Source organism: Marmota flaviventris, chromosome 3 (genome assembly GCF_047511675.1).
Source record: "Marmota flaviventris isolate mMarFla1 chromosome 3, mMarFla1.hap1, whole genome shotgun sequence".
In the NCBI taxonomy this organism is placed as follows: Eukaryota; Metazoa; Chordata; class Mammalia; order Rodentia; family Sciuridae; genus Marmota; species Marmota flaviventris.
In genome coordinates this window covers 19164617-19188095 of record NC_092500.1, presented here as the reverse complement: position 1 = coordinate 19188095, position 23479 = coordinate 19164617, and the positions used below count along the sequence as shown (strand labels likewise).

Here is a 23479-nt window from a genome sequence, read left to right as displayed (position 1 = left end):
GCATTTGTAATGCCTGGCTTAGAATATGATGTGATCACTATATGCTAAAATAATACAAAATCTAATTTTTCCCTAGGTAATTTGGAGATAAGATCTACATTGCCAACTCCCAGGTCTGAGAATCATTCAAGACAATGCATGTCACTAAAAACCATAATGGAATAATACAAATGCTTTCACTTGTTCTCTTTTCTCACTGAGTCATTTTCCCCACTTCTACCCATTATCTCTGTCTTTCCTTTTTCCTAATTTGTTCTCCCTTCTTGACTTTCTCCCACAACATGTTTTAACTGATCATAAGCTAGAGATAAACATTTTTCAAAGTCTGTGTTTACATTTACTAATGTTAAAATAATGAAGCAGGAAGTTTGTTTCACCTGTAGGGGGCTGTTTTATTCTATTAGTGGACTACATGAGAGAAATTATTTCTCCTTGGTCTTTTTCAAAAGTATGTTACATTATCTAATTATATGACTTTTTATCATCTTAATCCAGCATTCCATCTGAAATTAGGTCAAGGGGCATATGTAACCTAAAAGTTACAAACTCCTACCCCTACCTAATAAGACAATGTGGGGTAGCCTAAGAGTTCTCATGTTTTACTCAAATAACAACTAAAACCTTAAATATATACTTCCCTTTAGGATAAATATGAATGCATCCTAATTTTGTATAACTTTACACATTTATTGTACTATAAAGTGCTAAATTGCATTCTGATGTCAAAACTGTTCAAGATATGAAACTTGTCTCTTAAGTGAAAGAGGAAATAATGTTTATAACATCACTTTAATAATAGTTATTTTAAACCTTTGAAAATTGGGGACTGCCAAACTACCTCATTGATTAATTCTAATTTGAGAAATATAGTTCTGTGAATAATATCCCGATCAACAAAGGATTAGCCATAGATTCCAGATGGCTAAAGCTTCAATTTTTTTAGGCTCTTACATATAGTAGCTTTCCCGTAAGAAAACACTGTGTGTGCTCACCACAAAGCAATCTTACTTTGGTGTTAAATATGGGGCTACAACTATCACAACTACCATTATCAATGATAATTAAAACATATACAGATTGCAATGTGCCAGATGGCATCTAGAAATTTTATACACACTAACTCATCATATCCTCAAAAAGTCCTTTTGAGCATTATATTCTAATGATTATAGGAGAGGCTAAGTACTTGCTCAAGACTGTGCAGTTGTTCAGAGGTACAGCCAAGCAGAAGTAAAATACCCAGGTATTTTGGCTCCAGAATTTATGCTCTTTAAGGGCTATGCTGACCCGCCTGCTCACTTAAATACGATCCCATATCTCATATACTTTAGATGTATATTTTAAATGTAAAAAGTGAGAACAAATTAATAGGAAAACTGAATATCATGAAAGTTGTAAATTCTCCTGGAAGACTTTTTAAGCTCTCAATATGACCTTATTTCCTATGTAAAAGCAGAATATAGAAAAACTGTAATTAACTGGATTTGAATTTTTTCTGTACATACCAATATTCAGTTACTCGTAGCCTTTAATTACCACAATATTTCATTTCTAATCATAGGCAAAAAAGGAACTTCATACTCTATGTTTTCATTTATATAATGTTTGCACAAATCTCAAGCATATATTACTGGGAATATCCTTCTCTGTGGGTCTTCATATCATTTTTTTTTGGACTAAAATTCAATATACTTCCAAAGTTTAACTTTGTATAAATTTCTTATCAGTGAAATATTTTCACTATCATTCACTGTAGTTTGTGCACTAACCTGAAATGTACATGTGCCAATAACCACATAATTATTGCCACCATATGCAATTAGATTTCCTGAATCCCCACTGTCAAAGGGATTAAATTCTACCACATGTACATAATCGTCGCAATCCACAGTGTAGGCAGCATTTCTTGTGGGATCTTGCTTCATCTTGTATGTCAAAACTGGAGCAGTTGTAGAAATAGAATAGATTTCTACTGCACAATGTCGCGAAACTGTGGATTATAGCACAGACATAATTAGAAGTGGTCAGTGTTGGTCATTTAACAGATGATTCAAAATAAGGTTTGGTATTGAATTGTCAAAGGTAGATCCCCAAAAGCATTTAGAGTACTTATAAAGGGACAGAAGATACAGGGAAAAAACCCCTCACTTTAACTATTTATAATTAAGCACTGTTCTACAGCTTTCCTCTTTACCACATTCATGATACCCACGTATATAACATCATAAAATTGTATCTAATTAATTAAAGATACACTGAGTACTTAAAGAAGGAATCATCTTATGGCTTGGGGACATAGCTCAGTTGGTAGAGTGCTTGCCTCATATGCACAAGGCCCTGGGTTGGATAAAAAAAAAAAGGAATCATCTTAAAAGAAAGTATATTCATAAGAAATTAATAATAGTTCAAATTTATGAAACAGTATTTGTAGGTACCTGTTTAGCATTTTACTGGCATACCCCTAATATTCGCACTAACCTAAAAACAGGTAATACCTGTTGATCCCATTTTAAAAACCAAGGCATGGAGGCTTTAGGTGGTTAATTTGTTAAGCTCATAAACAAAAGCCAGGACTTGAAAGATTTTATTGTGTTGGGCAGTGGTGCTAGAGGAAACAAAACAAACAAACAAAAGATGGCCTATTTCCTTGAAGGAAATCACCAACAAGGATAGTTATGACTAGGTGTGAAAAGTGCCATAATATAAGCTGATATAAAATACAGATCCTGGAGGATCTAGAGGGCCAACATGTGTGACTGATTTACAAAACTGGGCACAAAACCTCAACTAACCTGTCAAGGCTTAGAGTGCACTCTGAAAACATCATTCCCGCATGAGAATTATGAATTTTAAAGAGCTAAAATATATATTTTTTAGAAAACATAAGACAAAAGAGCTGGAGTTGCAGCTCAGTGGCAGAGCACTTGCCTAGCACGTATGAGACACTGGGTTTGATCCTCAGCACCACATAAAAATAAAAGTATTATGTCCATCTATAACACACACTCACACACACACAAAGAACTGTTCTGAAAACAGCTGGACTCGGCAATGAAAACAAATATCTGGGGGCCAGGGTTGTGGCTCAGTGGTACAGTGCTTTAGCATGCGTGAGGCACTGGGTTCCATCCCCCCCCCCCCCCCCCCCCGCACTACGCTAATAATAATAATAATAATAATAATAATAATAATAATGGCATTGTGTCCATCTACAACTAAAAAAAATTTAAAAAACAAAAGAAAAAACAAGTGTCTGAGTCTGTACTGAGAATGAGATAAGTCTTACCACTCAGGGAGCTTATATACTAATAACCTTAATGAATGCGGATCCAGGACTGGACACGTGTTAAGGGTAACCAGCAGGTGAGAAGTCCTCCAATGCAGAGAGAGATGCTAGTGCCAGAGTTTGGAGGTCGAGACTCGGTACCTCACCTATTGCTCTTGAAAGCCTGGTGCCAACACTCACAGGGCTTCACTGTACCCGAGAGCTGGGACTTGCCCACTCAAGTCACAGAGTGGAAGGGCAGATGAAGAGGGAAGGAACAAGATAACTCCCAAGCCTCTCCCAGAGCCAGGTGTGTCCCGTGACAACCCGCCTCCCTGAGCCCGAGATCAAAGGGAAGAGCTCCTGGGGGACAGGGTTGGAGCCCGGGGGGACCCGAAGCGACCGGCGAGGCCCCCTGGATCGCCCGCGCGCTACGCACCGGAGAAGGCGGGGAAGCGACCTGGAGGGAGCTGGTCTCAGCTGCGGGCTGCAGCGGCGCGCGTGCCTCTGCTTCCGGGTCGAAGGGCGAGCGCAGCGATTGGTTCCCGAGCCCTCCCGCGATATTTGAAATGTAACCAGCAACTACTTGAGCAGCGGTCCATCTGTAGTCGTGAGGGGCCTTACCTCCCTGAGATTTGCACCTCCGGGGTCTTCTCTGAGCTAAGTGAGTCTCGCTTTCTCCTTGCCGCCATTCCTACTTTGCGTGACGATTCAAAATGCGGCTTGTCTGAGCGTTTCGGTGATAGCACAGTGCTAAGTGACCACCTGGGGTTTTGTGTAGTGGCTTTCTCTAAAGACTATTGGGTCAGCACGCATTGGACAGAGTTCACAGTATTTTGTGCTGGAGCTGAAAGATCCCGAGGGATCCTGCAGATTGGAAGATTGAGGTTCATGGAGGCTTGCTTAAAGTCCATTAGAAAGGCAGGAAATCAGGATTCTAGTTCTAGGATGTAGGCGGACTCCAATTCCACAATTCCCCTCTTCCTTTGTTATTATTTGCACCCAAGGAACATTTAGGACCTGCCTTCTGATAATAACAGCATCAACTGCCATTTTTATTTAGTAGTACCTACTAAATGCTCAGCATTAAGTGGGTTGTATAATTTTTTCATTAATGCCTAATCATTTTATTAGGTAGAAATTATCTTACCCTTTCTGCAGATGCTCATAAGAGATTTTAAATACCCCAAAGCGTAGAACTAACCAATAAGGGGTCTGGGTGTGAATTCTGCTGTATCTGAATCCAAAGTATATTTCTATCAACCATCTCACTTTGCCTCCCAGTGAGAATTTTCTGTTTCATGTATATCTATCTATATCTATCTCTCTCTCTCTCTCTCTCTCTCTCTCTATATATATATATATATATATTTTTTTTTTTTTTTTTTTTTGCTTCAGTGCACCTTGGAGTAGACTTTTTAAAACAAGTGTTTATTTCTAAGGCCACATTCTAAGGCTCTTTTTGTACAGTGTAGCCTGCAAAGTGCTTGCACATAAAGTCTCTCATTGACTCCTCTCATTGACAACTGGCTGGAAGGTAAGTTGAAAAATTAGATTTTCAGTGTTCTGATACCTCTACTGGGCAGCCAGGTGTAAAGCTTATTAACTAGGTTCACACAGCCACTGGAAGAGCTACTAGAAGAACAGGAACTAGATCAGAGGTTGGCAAACCATTTGCACTTCCTGTTCTTGTACAGTTGGCTTCTGAACTAAGAGTGGACTTTACATGTTTAAATAGTTGGGAGAAAAAAAAATGAATATTTTGTGATATGTGCAAATTATATGAAAACACAAATTTCAGTGTCCACAAATAAAATTTTATTGGATCACAGCTCTGCTCATTTGTTTATATTTTGTCCACGACTATTTTCATACTATAAGGTAAAGTAGTTATGACACAGATGATATGGCCTGCATGTCTTAAATGTTTACTATTTGTTCTCTCCAAAAAATTTGCTGACCCCTAGATGAGACTCTTGGTTGGTGTTCTGTCACCATTAGTGTTTTTCCCCCCTTCTTCTTATCCTTCTTCTCTCTTTTGGTGTTTTGGAACTGAGAATTTAGCCCAGTGGTGCTTCCAGCTCTTATCCTCATTTTGCGACAGAGACTTGCTAAATTTGTGGAGGCTGGCCTTGAACTTGCAATCCTTCTACCTTAGCCTCAGGAGTTTCTGGGATTGCAGGTGTATACCACTGTGCCCGATGTAATGTTGTTTCAATTTTAAGTCAAAATAACCTACAGCCAGGCAGGGTGGCACATGCCTATCATCCCAGCAGTTCCAGAGGCTGAGGCAGGAAGATTGCAAGTTCAAGTACTGGAAATGGAGCTCAGTGTAAAGTTCCCCTGGTTTCAATCCCCAGTACCAAAAACAAAAACAAGCAAAAATGACTTAGAATCTCATAATGTGTGATAATAGGTTATGTGCTTTTTTATGTGCCAGGCACTGTTCCAAAAGCTTTGTGTGTATTTATGTCATTTTCTCATTGCTCTCACAAAACCCTACAACATAGGAACTATTTTTACTTTCAGTTCAAGGAAACTGAGGCAGGACAAGTGATATAAGTTGGCCAAGATCCCATAACTAGTAAGTGGGTGGAGCCAGGATTCAGAATGATCTAATTCTAGATGAGTTTTCACTTACAGGAATCTCAACTCATAGTATCTTTAAAAAAAAATACCAGTAAGGAATCTGCTGAAATTTTATTTCAAGTAAACTGATAATATCACTGCTGCTGATGCTTTACTTACTTCTTCATATTCTTCTTTTTAAGAGATGGAGGTGATATTTTGAATAGAAATATAACTTAGCTATGTGTGGTCTGCTACCTGTGTTTTTAAATAGTATCACAGATTATGTCTGTAATTTAAATTATTATTTTGCAGATGGCATATGCCCTTTTTCTTCATTGTACAAGCCTTAGGTACCTAGTAAACATCTGGGATTCTGTTTATGCTTCATAAGAACAAAAGGATAACAGAGGAGTCAGTAAATAGGATGTGTATGGAAAATACCACATGTGAAGATTGTGTTGGAGACTTGGGTAGTTAAAAGAAAATGGGAAAAAAACTTAGCAGGCATATTTGTAAACTCAGAGAAAGGAATTGGCTGCCTTGTGTATATAAAACATTGGCACGACATCAGGTTATTTTGAAGGGCTTTTGTCAGCATGAGAAGAAGTTATGAAATATAGTGATTTAAGAGTCCAGCTTATGGACTTAGAAATCTATATTTATGCCTGTTTGACCATTTACTAGCTGAGTGACATGTGCATTATTTTCTTCAGGTGTGAAATGAGGATAATAATAGGCTTTACCTTGATATGGTACTTTTAGGAGTTGAGTGGGGTAATCAATATTAAACTTTTGAAAAGTATCTGACACCACATAATTCCTAAATGTTAGCTCTTTCATTGGTTGTCTATTGCTGTGGCAACATACCACCTCAAAATTTGTGACTGTAAAATAACAACCTTTTTTTTTAATGGTTCTGTAGGTCAGCAGTTTGGTACTATACTCAGCTAGGTCATTCTCCTGCTGGTCTTGCCTGAGATCACTCATGTTGCTGACATTCATCTGGCAGGTTGACTGAGGCTAGGTAGTGTAAGGACACCTCCCTCATTCACCTGTGAGTTGGTGTAAGTTTCACATGGAGTGCTGTGGTTCTCTTTCATGTGTCCATTTCAGGAGGCTAGCATGAACTTTTTAATACAGCAGTCTCAGGGCCACAATATAGTGAGAGTTGAAGGCCTTGTGTTGGGAGGTCCTCAAGACCCAGAATGGATGATTTGTTAGGAGGATTCGGAGTACTCAGCATATAGTCGTAGTCATGGATATAATTTATTACAGCAAAAGGATACAAAACAACAGTGCAAAGGAAAAAGGAATATGGGGCAAAGTCCAGGGAGACCAGGTATAAGCTTCTAAAGGTCCTCTTCTCGTAGAGTCACACAGGAATCAACCAGAAACAGGTGACAACACACAAGAAATGTGTCTACTGGGGAAGACTTATTAGAGACTTAGTGCCAGGTTTTTTTTTTTTTTGTTATTGTTTTGTTTTTTAATTGGGGGCTGAGCACATAGGTGTGCTCTGTCTGAATTCCAGACTCAGAAGGAGACCAAATGTTCGGCATAAACTATATTATTTGTACAAATAGTTTAGCACAGTGAACTACTTTTATTGGAAACCCTCCTGAAATCTAAGTTCCCAGAATCTAGCTGCCAATGTTAGCAGTCATTCTTGATGCATTAACTCTTCTGTACTTCCTAAGGCCTTGTCTTCGAATTCCCATATGTCATTCTCATCACATGCTATTGGTAAAATTAAGTCACAAGACTGACCCAGATTCAAAGGGTTGAAAAAATAGACCACCACTTTTGGAACAATATAGAGATGGGAGGAAATTGGCTCCCCCTCCCCTTAAACTACCATCTATCTCAAAATAAATATTTTAAAAATACAGCTTTAATTAGTTATGTCTGCGTCTTTAATTATAAGTCTGCAGAATTCATGTTTTTTTTGTGAATTTTCAGAATTGAAGGTTGAATTTTGTTATTTCAAAAGATTTGGCTTAAGAAAACTAGAGGAAAATATGATTGAGCAGAAATTGTATTATTCTGTTTTCCTGAATTTAATTAACAACAATCTTGGTAAATATGAAATAATCTCTCATTTACTACCCCCCCCCTTCTAATTGTGCTTGCTTACACATGTTAAATGTTAATTTCCAATTAAAATAAGGCACTTTAACATTGTATTCTGTCCTACTTTAAGGGAATGGCTGTGCTTAATCAGAAGTCTGTCTTGGACATGATTAAAGCATTTAGAAGGAACTGGCATGTTCTTTGTGATTCTGAAAGAACTACTCTGTGTGGCGCAGACTCCATGCTCTTGGCATTGCAGCTTTCCATGGCAGAGAACAATAAACAGGTTAGTAAACTATATTTAGGTTTACTCTTCTATTTTTTTCTAAATAAAAATAAGCCTTTTTATTTGCTGCCCATTTAAATAAATATATATATATATATATATATATATATATATATATATATATATACACACACACACACACATATTTTAGTCATAGACACAATACCTCTATTTATTTACTTTTATGTGGTGCTGAGGATAGATAGAAACCAGTTTTTCACATGTGCTAGGCAAGTGCTCTACCACTGAGCTACAACCCCAGCCCAGTTGCTGCCTATCTGAATAAACTTAAGCTTGTGTCCATCAATTTCTTTGCAACGTTTGCCCCTTCTATGATGGTATCATATATTAAAAATGCTGCTGCATATCTGTGTCAAAATATTTCAATTGCTTTTGAAATAATTTGTTTCAAAATTGAGACCTTCATATGTACAATTTGACATAGGACATGCACATTTAATATTTCATGGGAGGTCTTCAGATAAACATGCAACTATTATGATTATTATGGTTAAATTTATTCCTGTTTAATAAGTGTTCCTTGGTTCCCTAAAAGAAGTTCTAGATGACACATATACTTTTTATTTAAACATAATTATAGTTTCAAACTCTATGGTATGGATTAATTATTCCAAAAACAGATTGCAAAGACTAATAATTTGTGAAGACTTTCAAACAATACTGACCTTTTGTGCTCTAATCCTAGAAATTCAGATTATCCTAATCTGCATTGAAGTGCTGGAAAACTGCCTTTTAAAATCTCCCTTAAATGATTTTTTTATAGACAGCTTGGGCCAAACTAAGGGGCCGGAGGTGTTCATAGGCGAGAAGGAATAATGTAGGCTAGAGCAGTTAAGGAAAAACTTCTTGATTTTAGGTAGATTTTGGAGAAAGGAAGGGAAGGTTTTAGAGGAAGGATGTATTTCATAGCATAATAATTTTTAATAATGTAATAAACTAGAAATAATCTAAATGTACATTGTTTGTAGGTTCTTTTTATGTAGATTTGTAAACCATTAATGGAATGCTGTGCAATCATTAAAAAGCTTGGGTAGACATACATTTATTGGGTTGGAAAAATATATATATATTGCTAATAAAACAGGTAGCATGGTGTTATAGTTAAGAATAAGGGCTCTGGGAGTCAGTCTTGGTTCACAGTCCATTTTTAGCCTTTTGATAGGCCTTAAGCATATCTCAATTAAAAAAAATTAAAAAAATTTTTTTTAGTTGTTGATGGACCTTTATTTTACTTATTTTTATGTGGTGCTGAGGATTGAATCCAGTGCCTCACACATGCTAGGCAAGCGCTCTACCACTGTGCTACAACTCTAGCCCTTAAAAATTTTTTAATAGACAAAAATCATATATATTTATCCTGAATAATATATTGTTTTAAAAGATATATACATTATGAAATGATTAAATAGAGCCAATTATCATACATATTACCATACAGGCTTATAATTTTTGTGATAACACTTAAAATCTGTTATTTTATTAATTTTCAAGGATACAAAGTATTCTCAGTCAGCATGTTATACAGTTGATCTCTTAGGCTTATTCTTCCTATCTAACTGAAATTTTGTATCCTTTGACCAATATCTCCCTAATTCAGTTCCCATCTGGCTCCGGCTAACTCTCATTCTACTCTCTACTTCTATAAGTTCAAGTTTGTTACATTCCATAAGTAAGTGAATCTTTGCAGAATTTGTCTTTCTGTGCTTAGTTTACTTCATTAGGATAGTATCCTCCAGATTCAACCTGTTGTCACAAATGACAGAAATTCCATCTTTTGAAAGATTGATGGTATTCTATTGTGAATATATACAAAATTTTCTTTTTCTATTCATCCATTGATGGACATTAAAATTGATTTCATACTTTAGCTATTGTGGGTAATGTTTCAAGGGAACACAAGAGTGCAGTTACCTGTTTTACAAACTGAATTCAGTTCCTTTGGATACACACCCAATGAAGGGATTGCTAGATCATATGGTAGTTCTAATTTTAATATTTTGAGGAACCTCCATACTATTTTCCATAATGACAGTACTAATTTACACTCTGAGCAACAGAGCCTGAGGGTTCCCCTTTGTCTACATCTTCTCAAACACTTTTTATATGTCATCTTTTTAATAGTAGCCATTCTGATAGTGTGAGGTGATACCTCATTGTGGGTTTAATTCGCAATTCTCTAATAATTTACTCATTCAGAGCATATTTTGATTTTTCTTGGACATTTATATATCTTCTTTTGAAAAATGTCTATTCAAATTCTTTAATTATTTTTAATGGAATTATGTTTTATAATATTGAATTGTTTGAGTTCCTTATGTGTTTTAGATATTAACTCATTATTAATGTTTGTTTTGCAAACAGTTTCTTCCATTCTGTTTTTTTTTTTTTTAAACTCTTTTGTTATATTATCCCTGCAGAAGTTTTTTAGTTTGAAGTAGTCTCATTTGCCTATTTTTGCTTTTGTTGCTTGTATGTTTAGGTTCTTACAAAAAAAGTCATTGCCCACACCAGGTGATGGAGCTTTTCCCTGTGTTTTTTCCTAGTTGTTTTACATTTCAGGTCTTACATGTAAATCTTCAACCCATTTTGAGTTGATTTTTTAAAATGATCTGAGATGAAGGTCTGTTTTAGTTTTCTGCATGTGAATATTTAATTTTCCCAACACTGTTTATTCATTCTTTCCCTGTCATGTGTTCTTGGCATCATTGCTGAAAGGCAATTGACTATAAATGTGTGGATTTATTTCTGGGTGCTTGCTCTATTCTCTTGCATTATCATGTGACTGTTTTTAAACCAATACCATATTGTTTTGATTACTATACTTTTGTAGTAAATTTTGAAATTAGATAGTATGATGCCTCCAGTTTGTTCTTTTTGCTTAAGATTGCTTTGGCTATTCAGAGTCTTTTGTAGTTATATATATATACATTTTAATATTTTCTCTGTTTTTGTGAAAAATGCCATTAGAATTTGATAGGGATTGCATTGAATGTGTAGGTCAATTTGGGTAGTATGCACATTTTTAACAATATTCTAATTCATGGACATGGGATTATTTTCCATTTATTTCTGTCTTCAGTTTCTTTTATCAACATTTTATAGTTTCAATGAACAGATATTTAATAAATTAACTTCTAAGTATTTTTATTATTTTTGTAGCTATTTTCTTTATTTTTGGATAGTGCACTGTTAGTATAGAAACATTACAGATTTCTGTACATTTTTTTTATTTTATATTCTTCCACCTTACTGAATTCATTTATTAATTCTGACAATTTTTTTGTGGAGTCTTCAGGGTTTTCTGTATATTAGATTATGTCATCTCCAAACAGAGACAATTTAACATTTTCCTTTGTAATTTGAATGCCTTTTATTTTTCTCTTGCCAAATGGCTCCAGCTGGGATTTATAGTTCCACAATGAATAGAAGTGGTGCAAATGAGCATCCTTATCTTATTCCTGATCTTAGAAGGAAAGATACTTTTTCATGATTGAGTATGATGTTAACTGTGGGGTTGTCATATATGATCTTAAATGTGTTCATATATATTCTTCTAGACTTAATTTATTCCGAGTTTTTTATCATGACAGGCTGTTTTGTTTTGTCAAATGATTTTTTTTTTAAAAAATCTTGAGATGACCATATCATTTTTGTCCTTCATTCTGTTAGTCAGGTGTATCATGTTTATAGATTTGCATGTGTTGAAACATCCTTACATCATTCAGATAAATCCCACTTGTCCATGGCAAATGATCCTTTTAACGTGCTGTTGAATTTGGTTTATTAGTATTTGTTTGAGGTTTTTTTGCATCTATTGTTCATCAGGAAGATATTTGCCTGCAGTTTTCTTTTCTCATCATATCTCTTTCTGGCTTTCACATCAGGACTCTTAATGTGCATTTGGAAGTATTCCTCTTATTTAATTTTTTGGAAAAGTTTTTAAGTACCCATGGAACATTATCCAGGATAGTTCCTGTGTTAGGCTACAAATAGTCTTAATAAATCTAAGATTGAAACATCAAGTATGTTTTCTGATCACAATGGTATAAAACTAGAAATCAATAATAGAATTTTGGAAAATTCACAAACCATTGGAATGAAAAAAATAAACTGAACAACCACAGGGTCAAAGAAATTACAAGGGAAGTTTTAAAATATCTTCCAACAAACAAAAATGGAAACATAACAAAAAAATTCTGGGAAGGAGCCAAAGTAGTTCTAAGTGGGAAGTTTATAGCAATAAATATTTACATCAAAAAAGAAAATTTCTCAAATAGACAGCCTAATGTACCTCAAATAACTAGACAATGAAGAACAAACTAAGCCCAAAGTTAGCAAAAGGAAGGAAATAATAAAGAATGGAGCAGAAATACTTGAGATAAAGACTAGAAAAACAACAGAAAAGATCAATGAAACTTAAGAGTTTGGCTTTTTAAAAAGATAAAATCAACAAACATTTAGCTAGACTAAGAATAAAAGAAATCATAAATGAAAGAGGAGACCTTACAAGTGATAATACAGAAGTATAAATGATCATTCCAAGCCCTGAACAGACTAATATGAACAATATACAACTGTGTAACCTAGAAGAAATACTCAGATGCCTTGATATATGCTGAATCATGATGAAATAGAAAATCTGAACAGACCAAATGACATGAAGATTGAATCCTGTAATAAAAAGTCTCCCATTAAAGAAAGGCCCCAAACCTCATGGCTTCACTGTGAATACTCCCAAACATTGAAAGAACTAATTTCAACCCTTCTCCATCTCTTCCAGAACACTGTAGAAAACATACTTCCAAACTTACTTTATGAGACTAGGACTTTTCTTAAATTCTCTGTTCATATCTTTGGCTTATGACACCATTAAGTTGGTTTATCTTTGTATTGTTTGAAAGATTCTGAACATATTTTATATACTTTCCTTGTTTTACACTTTGTTCATGTTTTGTGGAGGCAAAATTTTACCTCTGCCCTTCTAGAGTTTTTCCACTGGACCTAAGAATTAAATTGGCAGAAGACAGATCAATAGGGTAAGTGCACACAGATTTATTTAATACAAGTCTTAATGTGACATGGGAGTCTTCATAAGGAAATGAAAACCCAAAAGAAAGTTTAAGTTGAACATTTATGTGTGGAATTTGACAGAGACTAATAAAATGAAAATGTGACATGGCAAAGAGATTGAGCCAGGTAGTTAATTGGATAGAGAAGAGGCTAGGAAGGTGGGGTTATTTAAAGAGACCTGTTCAGATTTCTCTTGGCCTCAACTTCCTGTGCTTGATGGTAAGAATGTTAATTTCCTTCTGGAATAGAGAGGACTTTTTAACATGGTGATTTAATCTGCTGTAAGAAACATTGGGAAGTTGAGAGTGATCTTCTTGCATCTGCTCTTTATTAGTGCTTTTAGCCCAAGTTTTCAATATTCCAGAGCAGCATAATTTATAGTGCCATATCTTTATTCCCTGAGTAGCTTCCAGTGGCCTTCATTTGATCTACTTGAATTGAATGCATTTCACCAGCATTTATATTGGAAATCTGTTGGTTCTTAGTCTGGTATGATCAAGTGCTCCTTTGCTGCTCCATTACCATCTCCACATCAATTCCTAAAACTAGTGCACTTCATTTGTTTCCTTAAATTGTCTTCCCATTCATATTCTTATTCTTAATAGTAGATACCATTGTTCACTGGTCACTGAAAGAGACACCCAACACCCAAGGGTTATCCCATAGTCCCTTTCCTTTGTTCCCCATTGCAACCCATATCCAAGTCTTGCCAATTTGACTCCCAATTTAAAATTAAAGTGTCTGTCTTTAATAATCTGAAGAAATGACACCAAGGTAAGTAAGAGATTCTGAAGATATTATATAAATAGAACAGTATAGCAGGAGTTAAACCTTGGTGGCCATTTACTAGAAAATAGAGACATTAAGGTGATGAAGTATCAGTATTATATATGATTGAAGGCTGTTTTTCTGGAATCAGAACATATTCAAATCCTCTCATTTTAAAAGGATGAACATATTTTATCAACAAGCTAAGTAAAATATACTCTGAAGACGTTTAGATGTCATAATAAAAATCTTGATAATATTGAAATATTCAACCAAAGACAGTTTTTATTCAGGGCGTGTGTATGTAAGCAGTAGTTCAGTGTCTTTTTCTGCTTGCTAATTTGCTGCTTGCCAATTCACTTAATTCACTGTGAAAGTTCAGATTCTAGGTGGGGAAGAGGAGAGGTGAGTCGTGACTGAACTTTTCACAGTTCACAATTGTGTATGCAGTGGTGTTGTTTTGCAGTTCATTTTTATTTAGCTCTATGGACACATCAGCGCAGGCACCCTCAACTGTGCTCAGACTTCCAAGCACTCAGCAGTATAAAGCAACACACACGCCCCTACATAATACCGTATGGTAATAGTAGGGTAAAGTGGGTTATATATATATCCTTTACCTATATGTTTTATCCTTTGAATTCTTTTTACTTAAGTTCTCTTAAGTTTGAAAGCATGAGTCCTATAGTGTAGTCCTTACAACTGAATTTTATTACAACTAAACTCTTGAATACCTAGTAGAATTGTTAGTGTGTCATGTCATGCTTGTTTTATTAACTGCTTAAATGGAAGAAAAAGTATGTTACAATAATCTTTGGGTTTTATATTTTTCACATTCTTTTTGAGGGGGAATTTTTTTGGCTTGACTCATGACTCCAAAAGCTATATGTTGCTAAAAAGGTAACCTATAGATTCATTGAGGAATGAATTTATATAACTTCATTAGTTGGCAAATAGTATTGTGGTCTTTTCTTTCTTTGGAAATGATTTCGTAGTTTGAATCTGTCTGGCAATTACGTTATATAGAATATTTTTCACCTTATATGCTCTTACTGAGAAGGTTTCAAATGTTTCATTTTGTGCAATAGACAAAGGTATCAGTTTTATTACTTCATGGAAAGCAATCTCAGCATCTATGGTAGACTTGTCACATTTGAAAATGACCTAATAGTGACCCAAGAAACGAGAAGAAAGAAGTTTTAAAATTTTATTGCATTTATGTACCACCCTTCTCCCAACAATTATTTTACTTAGAGTAGGAAAAGAGAAAGGAAATTGACATTTTTTGTTCTACCATTTATCAGGTATTATTTCATTTGTACAATCTCATTTTTTAACCAAGGAAACTGGTCATACTATGGTTTAATGCTTTTTACTAGCAAGCAAGGTCAGTAACCAAGGTCACACAATTAATTAATGCTCTTTAGTAGACCTGCTATCTTTCATACTAAGAACAAAAGTTTCATAATTCAAAAATGTAAATTTTATTTACAATTTTGAATTATTATAAAGTAACTGATATAATATATAATCAGAGTACAAGTGCTCTGAAAAATGTGTAACTCTTGCTTTGCTCATTTGATTCTTATGAAATACAATCCTTAGGTCCATCAGAGAATTAAAGAATCGAACATTTTGAACTTCCTTCATATATTAGCCAGCTGGCGTGTTCTCCTACCAAAACATTTTCTGATTTGACCACAGACTCTCTCAATCAGTTGTTACTGGTTTGAAAAATAGAATATGCTGTCATGGTGGGCACCTGATCATGAAAACTGATATCTGGAGTGCATTTTTATTTGGATTTAAAATGTTTTTACCGTCCCAGTATAAACACTGTTAATCTAGTCAAAACCTTTTCTCACAAGATCGGAGCTTTCATGGTTTTATTTTAACTGGTTGTATTCAACAGAGTGTGAATAAATTGTACATTTACATTAGGCAAAAATATTAATTGATTTTAAACATGAAGAGTGTCATACCAACAACAGTTTTAGAAATTTTTGAGATAAAATAAGTGAGTTTTGAAACTCTAAATATCTGGATTTATTTAATTTAATACCACTTGGAAATCTTCTGGACTGTAAGCTTTCTGGAATTGGGAATTTAAGTAACCAATTTTTGATGCAGTGCTGGGAAATTACAAATCTGTCTTATGTTTGGGTTTGAGAATTACTGATTTGTTTTGGTTATTCATTGAACTAGCTTCATACACAATAGTGAATTTTCATATTCCTGGTATAATAGGTCCCTATCCTAAGAACAACAGGATGATTTTCTTAGTCGTCTCCAGATGGAAAAGTAGAGTTAATTATTTTAAGACAGCTTTGGACACCTTGTCATAAATTTGGATAGTAAGTAGCAAATGTGACTGATTATCAAAAAAGATATGAAGATAAAGATTTCAATGCATCAAATATATAGAAAATGTGGGTTGGGTGTGTTGATTTCTTTTTATTATTCTTCATTGTATAAAGATGGTGTTAACAATTTAGTTTCAGTGAATTATGCAGTTCTTAATTATCCTCCCATCTTCAAATGGGTTTAGTGGAAAGGGCTTGGTATTGGCAGAAACTACTAATATATTAAGGGAACATAACAATTGAAGGTAGCACATATTACATTTTACAAAACCACATATGAATACTGAAACTTATTTGTTACTCATGCTACGTTGGAAAGAAACAAATTTTTACTGAATGAAAGCTGGCATTTTTTAGTCGTCAGTGTTATTAGTATGTAGAGTATTAATGTGGGAAAAGAATGCATGTAGTCCCTAAAAACCAAAACCTTCAGCATGTCCAGTGAGAGAATTTATCATGTAGATATTGACTAAGAGACTTTAAATAAATTTTTGTTGTTAAATAAAATACTGACACACAAACATGTTGGTAACATTAATGTGTCTCTAAGCAACTATAAGTCACTGTAGCCAGATTACAATCTGTTTTATTTCATTCGGGAAAATTAGAAAGTCAAAATAGAGAAAGCAAAGAATATTTTGCCTGATTAGAAACATCTGAGAACCTATAGAAAAAAACCTGACTTTTGCTTTTTAACGCTTATTTGTTAAAGTTTAGTGTGTCTATAAACAGGGAAGAATCAAAATTATTTTCAAGCCCTAGGTTTTAGCGCTGATATTTTGTTTACCCTCCAACACTAATGGAATGAAACATCATTTTGAAAAAACTCCTAAGACCACATTTTCAAGACATTGAAACATTGTGTTGTGTAGGAATCATTATGACGTTAGCAATTTTTAATAAAAGATTAAAGATATATTAGGTAAGGCTGCAGATCCATGTTGCTCAGTGGTAGAGGGCTTGCCTAACATGTGAGGTCCTGAGTTCAATTCCCAGGACTGTAAAACAAAACAAAACAGCAAAAACTCATAAATTAAAAGGAAGTAAAGATTACAGAAACAAATGTTTTCCCAGTCAGTAGTACTTAAGGACTGATCACTGCCCACTCCTCCTTTGACCCTGAGTAGAAGAAATCCAGTGAAATTTAGGAAATAAGTCTATGACTTTGTTTGCCAGTTTTGTCGTGTGCAAGTTTTGCCTCATCAAAATTTTATGTGCATTTCCCATCTCAATTATAAGTTAATGAATATATTAGCACCCAACTTTATCCTTTTTTTCTCTTGGCATCATCTCTTTCAGCACTATGAAGAATTTACAGTCTCTCTCAGTGATGTTTTAATGACATGGAAATTCTTACTACATGAGAAATTAAACTTACCCATTGAAGATATGGAAGTGGTTGACCATTATGAGGACATTAAGAAGACTTACGATGATTTTTTGACAAATAGTAATATGGTAGATCTGATCGACATTTATAAAAAATGTAGGATTTTGACTTCTAATTGTGAAAATAATGACATGATATCCCCCGTAAGTATTTTTTAAAATAATCCTATTTTAATAGAACTAAATTTCAGCTAGGCTACTTTTATATATGTATATGTACATATGTATTTATTTATTGGTATTGGGGATTGAATCCCAAGGGTGTTACCACCAACCTACATCCCAAGCCCTTTTTATTTTTTTATTTTGACACAGTGTCCCACTGAGTTATTCAGGGTCTTGCTAAGTTGCTGAGGCTGGCTTTGAACTTGCAGTCCTCCTGCCTGGAGTAGCTGAGATTACAAACATGCACCATTAAATCATAGTTACACAGTTATAGTAATTTGAGGAAGGTTCTGAAAGAAGGCAGAGAATATAGTCTTTGTTCTGGTTAGTAACATGCTCGGAGAAAAACAAAAGCTCTAGTAATTTGATAATGTTTTTGCTTTGGTGATCATGTTAAGAATGGAAAATTTAGGTACCTGAAAGCTAGTTATTATTTGAAAGAAATATTTGGGTGGTAAATTTTGTTACACTTGTGTTATTATTTGGTTGCTAAAACAGTTTTTTATTAGATCAAAAAATATTGTAACAAATCAGTACCAAATGCCTGTTTTTTTTTTTTTTTTAATTATGTCAAGGATTGCTTTTCTAAAATGTATTTTTTCTTGGTTGAATGTGCATCTGTTATTCAGTATATGTTATATGAATGACTATTATGGTTTTTCTCTTATGGATTAATTAATATTTTATTTTGTGATGGGAGTGTCATTTATCTTATGAGAATAGTATGGGACAATATGTGTGAGATATAGACTTCTTTTTTTGTACAACCATGGTTATTTTTTAATAGGATATAAATTAAAAAATTAAATACAGTAGCATCCCTTACAGTTTGGTTTTGTTTACATTAGAATTTATGAATCCTTTTTTAGAATATGTTCATCTGTATCTAATTTTTTAAAAGCATTGAAGGTGCTCTTTAAGATTTACTGAATGCTATAAAGCAGTGGTTAAATAGTAGTAATAGCTAAATAAGTGTAGCTGGAATTAGAAAAAGATGTTTACTATATTTTATAAGATAATTTGAATACTTTGTAAATATTTCCATATGGTAATATTGTTTTAGCTGTTTATAATGGAAACTTCTACTAAAAAAGTGAGTTAGAAAAAAATGGAAGCTTATTTCACTCCTAAAAGATGTTGAAATATATGTAACTAGGACTGATGTGATAGTTCATGGTTATCAGAGATCCATGCTTTTCCTGTCATGCTGCTTTCCCCATCTCATGTTCCATCTTAATTCTTGGCCTCTGTCCTCAAGACCACCTACCTCATGGTTCAGGATGACCATTGAAGCTCCAGACATTGTATCAGCATTCTTTGCTACAGGAAGTAGTAAGAGGGAACAGTAATCTCCTTTTAGGGAGACATAGCTCTTTTGCTTCCATTTTGGTTAGTCACATGGGCACTCCAAGCTGAGGGAGGGTGGAGAAGATAGTCATTATTCTGGGTAGTAACATTCAAGGATAAAATAGATCACGGAGTTGGAGAGTTGGCAGTTTGTAGTCTTTGCCTCACTGGGCTCCATGGAGGCCTTTGCTTGTAACTTCCTCAAAATGTGTTGCCCACGTGCATGTTCATCCCACACATGCACATCCACAGTGTGGTAAGGGTACTTGAAAGTGGAGATAGTTCACTTAGTAAATTCTCCCCTAGTTGTACTTTTTTTGCTTGCTTGTTGAGATGATTTTTTACTACTTTTAACATCATTCTTTTTGAGAGGCTAATCATATATAAGCATTGAGTTGTAGAAACAAGAAAGAAGATCAACCAGCACTAGTGTGATCTAACTGAGGATTTTAGGCACATTGTTTTCATCCTGTGCCTTGCCCCTGTCTGAGTTCTCTAAAAAGCTTTCTCATTTGAGTGTATTAACCTGTAGTATGAGATATATAAGGTGCACATTTGGGTTGTCTGTGAGGGAGGTGGTCTCCAAATAGTAACATATCTCCCTTGAAGGACACCAGGAATGAAAATTGAAACTGCTAAAATGTAGTGCATGAAGAAATTTTCTATATTTAAACTCTGAAACATTAGTAGTTTGGTCTTTGATATCTATGCTTGCTCTAAGGAAATTTCTAGTGAGGAAAAAATGGACAGATGTATTTCTCAAAAATGTACTAAATATAACACTAATTTATGCTTAAGTGCCTTTAAACTTATATAGTAGACTATTCCAAATGATTCTGAAAATTTATTTGCTTCTTATTATAGCTTAAATAAGGCAGGAATTATGAGGAATTAGGATAAAGCTAAGACAGCAACCTGTAAACTTGAAGCATTCCCCTTTCACCTTCGTTTTCTGGTTTATAATTCCTCTCCTGAGGACCATGGTTGCAGCGCCATAGGCATCTGGAAGCAGACAAGGTTTGGTTCTAGCTGGAGTGGAAGTGGAGATTTGTGAACAGCTTGCTTTCTCATGAACTAGTGGGTATCTGAAAGATAGCGTCAGATCTGGGGTGAGGAGCAGAAGAGCTTAACCACAGAGACTTTTGGATCCTCTGAGCAAGGTCAGAAAATATCCTCTGTGAGTATGCCCAGATTCCCTGACCTTCTAGGCAAGAAGGAGCGGATGGGTGGGCTTGCTTCCTGTTGGTGAGGCTTGGGAGAACATGGGACTTCGTTCGCTTTGACAGCCTCTTTTTTTTTTTCTTCCACTGCTGTGCCATAGAAGACATTTCACCTTCCATTACTTGCAGAGCTGTCATGTTAGAGCTGAGCCCCAAACTGCCAGTGAAGAAAACCAACAAACCATCCACAGGTTACCAGCAGCCAGAGAAGGATAGGTCAGCTGACAACATACCTGCCCAACAGAACGGAACTGCTAGAGGGGAATGACAACTTGAATATACATAATTATTAGTTATTTAAGGAAACTCAAGGATAGCAGCCACACATAAGACTTCCTAGATTTTGCAAACAACAAACTCCAAACCAAAAACAAGCCACATCTGCAGGGCTTCAGCGTGGGTGGTGTGGCACCGGGAATATATCAGGGTGTTGGGCTGAAGGACTGCACTGGCACTGGTGGGTACGACCTGCAGTTGCCCAGGGCAGCCGGGGAAGTGGTATTTGGAGCCCAAGGCCCAGCTTCTGGGGCTAAACTCTGAGTAGGAAAGGACTTCTTGAGAAAGCTCAGAAAACACAGCTCTCCTGAGGAAGCGGCCCCTAGTTGGAACCTGAGACCACCAGGTGATTCCTCTAACCTTTGTTAAGGGAGATCCAGAGCATGGGTCCCCCATGCCTGCAGGGGTCAGCTCTGCAGCCACCTCCAGAAAGAGGAGGCCTTGCATGATCTGGGCCTCCAACAGGTGCAGTGGGCAGTTAGGGCCACCAGACCTCTTCACTCCTAGGGAAGATCTTACCCTATTGGCCTCTGCCCAGCATCTTGGGCAGAAGCAGAAGCCCAAGCCCTTCAGTTTAACCCAGAAAACTGCCAGCAAACCTCCAAAGTCCTCATGTCTCAGAGACACCTGTCTTTGTGGACACCTTGTGGTTACTAAATACAAAGCAAGATTTTGTTCTTATAAATGTTTGTCCCATGTTGTGCCCTCGGCCCCAAACTTTATCCACGAACATTTGTTTTTCTCTTCCCCCAAACAAACAAAAAGCTTTTTAACCCCAACCCTTCCTCTGCTGCTTTTGGGTCCCTCTTTCAGGTGTGTGGACAGGTGGGCTGGCTCTCCTCAGGCATGGAGATTAAAAAAAAGCCTGTTGCTAGAGAGGGATCAAAAGGACTACCTATAAATGTTATCACAGACTGGATTGATAAAATAGTATATAATAGATTGTAGGGACATGTAAGGTCTAGGGTGTTCTGTTTTAAGAGATGGATAAAAGCTTTATTCTCAAAGCTGCAGGTGTGTGTGGGGGAAGTATTCAGCCTCAAGAATTCCATTCTCCTTGCATTTCTTTGGAGGCTTTCAACAGAGAGAATGAAATCTCTCACAAAGAGGAATTAGATGCAGGCTAGCATTTCATCAACTGATGTTCTGAGTATGATAAGAATTTATTCTTTGTGTAAGATGTCTCCACCTTTGTGACTTTTATGAGCTAGTTCTTCCTCTATAAGCTCTTACACAGGTTCATTCCCCTCCCCCCCCCTTTTTTTTTTTTTAGCAATTACCAGGTTATAAAATTATCATGCTTATAAAAGTGATAAAAGCTTGTTAATTTTTCAAATAAAGCATGAGAGTATGAAGCAGAAAAAGTTGTGTAACTACATACAGATAAATACTTCAGAGTAACTCCTATTCTTTTTGAAAAATAAGCCATTTTTATGAGAATTTTTTAAAAAGAAGATAAAAACATAAATTCAAAATCAAGTTAGTATCCTGAAAATCAAGGACAATAAATTTTTTTATTTGTCTGATTTTAATTTGTGCATTATAATTACATGTGATAGTAGATTTATTTATACATGCACATAATAAAACAATATAATTTGGTCAGTACCTCCCATTTTCTTCTCCCTCCTCCGGATTTCCTTCCTCTATCCATCTCCATTCTATTTGCATGAGGTTCACCCCTTAAGTGCCATGCATTCTCCTGCAAAAGACATCATTTCATTCTTTATGGCTAGATAAAACTCCATGATGTATATATACTGCATTTTCTTTATTCAAGCACAATAAAAATTTAAAGTACAGAATAAATACAAGATTATGAAATAAAGGAAAAGAAACTTGGAGGTTAAATCTAGAGGAATTAACATGAAAATGATAGTACTCCAAGGAAGATGCATATGAGGGCATAATTAAATATGAATATTAGTTATAATAAACAGTTTCCTTAGCTGGGAGACCCAAGTCTGCTAATGATGAGTATTTAACAGTTCCAGGCTATATTGATGAGAAAACATATGTGCCTCTTCACATTCTGGTAAAATTCCTGAACTCTTAAGGATAATGATGAATCTTACTAGTTTCTTTATTTAACTATAATTTATCCTTTAATTATAATTTAAATATAAGTTTGTTATTTAACAAAAATTTTAATTCCATGCCCTGAAGGAAGAGGACCTGCAAATCTTATCCTTGATCAAGATTATCATTTATTAGTCAAGTCGAAGGATTTATGAAATATGAAAAAGAATATCATGCTAATATCTCATATGAAGAATTCCATGTATAGTCAATAATTGCCAACAAGTATCAAGTAATATTCTGCACTGGAATATCAGTGACATTATGTGTGAATTTTTTTTATTAGTAATACCCTATATTTTCTGCAGATTCAACTACTGGATTTTCTCTGTGGCAAAGAGCATGCAGGAGATGATGAAAATGATCTTTATATGCCAATGTCACCAGTGAAACACAACCAGGATCATGAAAAGGTATTGATAGATTAGTAAATTAAAGCAGAATATGAGCCCCTTCAAATCACTATGTATTTGATGGTTCATTGGAGCTATTAATGTTTTGTTTTTTAAAAATTTTTATAAGTCTTTAGTTTGTTGAAATAAACTATTTGCAAAAATTAATACATTGGAGTCTAGAGAGAGAGCCTGAT

The 23479-nt window shown here is 35.2% G+C and overlaps 2 protein-coding genes across 5 annotated transcripts in view; one reads left to right on the top strand and one right to left on the bottom strand.

The window, feature by feature from the left end:
* Nup37 (nucleoporin 37) overlaps window positions 1–3774 on the bottom strand; it is a 39591-nt gene extending 35817 nt beyond the window's left edge. Inside the window, exons 1-2 of the mRNA XM_027927974.2 lie at window positions 3705–3774; window positions 1770–1990 (exon numbers count right to left, since the gene is read on the bottom strand). Coding sequence (XP_027783775.2) covers window positions 1770–1925 — 156 coding nt within the window. The 5' untranslated portion in view covers window positions 1926–1990; window positions 3705–3774. The remainder of the gene's footprint in view (window positions 1–1769; window positions 1991–3704) is intronic.
* Window positions 3775–3850: 76 nt separating this feature from the next.
* Window positions 3851–23479, top strand: part of Parpbp (PARP1 binding protein) — a 63201-nt gene continuing 43572 nt past the window's right edge. For 3 of the 4 annotated variants that reach the window (XM_071609589.1, XM_071609588.1, XM_027945518.3), the window contains exons 1-3: window positions 13196–13249; window positions 17714–17947; window positions 23199–23303. In XM_071609589.1, coding sequence (XP_071465690.1) covers window positions 17753–17947; window positions 23199–23303 — 300 coding nt within the window. In that variant the 5' untranslated portion in view covers window positions 13196–13249; window positions 17714–17752. Of the gene's footprint in view, window positions 3930–8036; window positions 8193–13195; window positions 13250–17713; window positions 17948–23198; window positions 23304–23479 lie in introns of those variants that run through there. The other variant, XM_027945582.3, reaches the window with a different exon arrangement.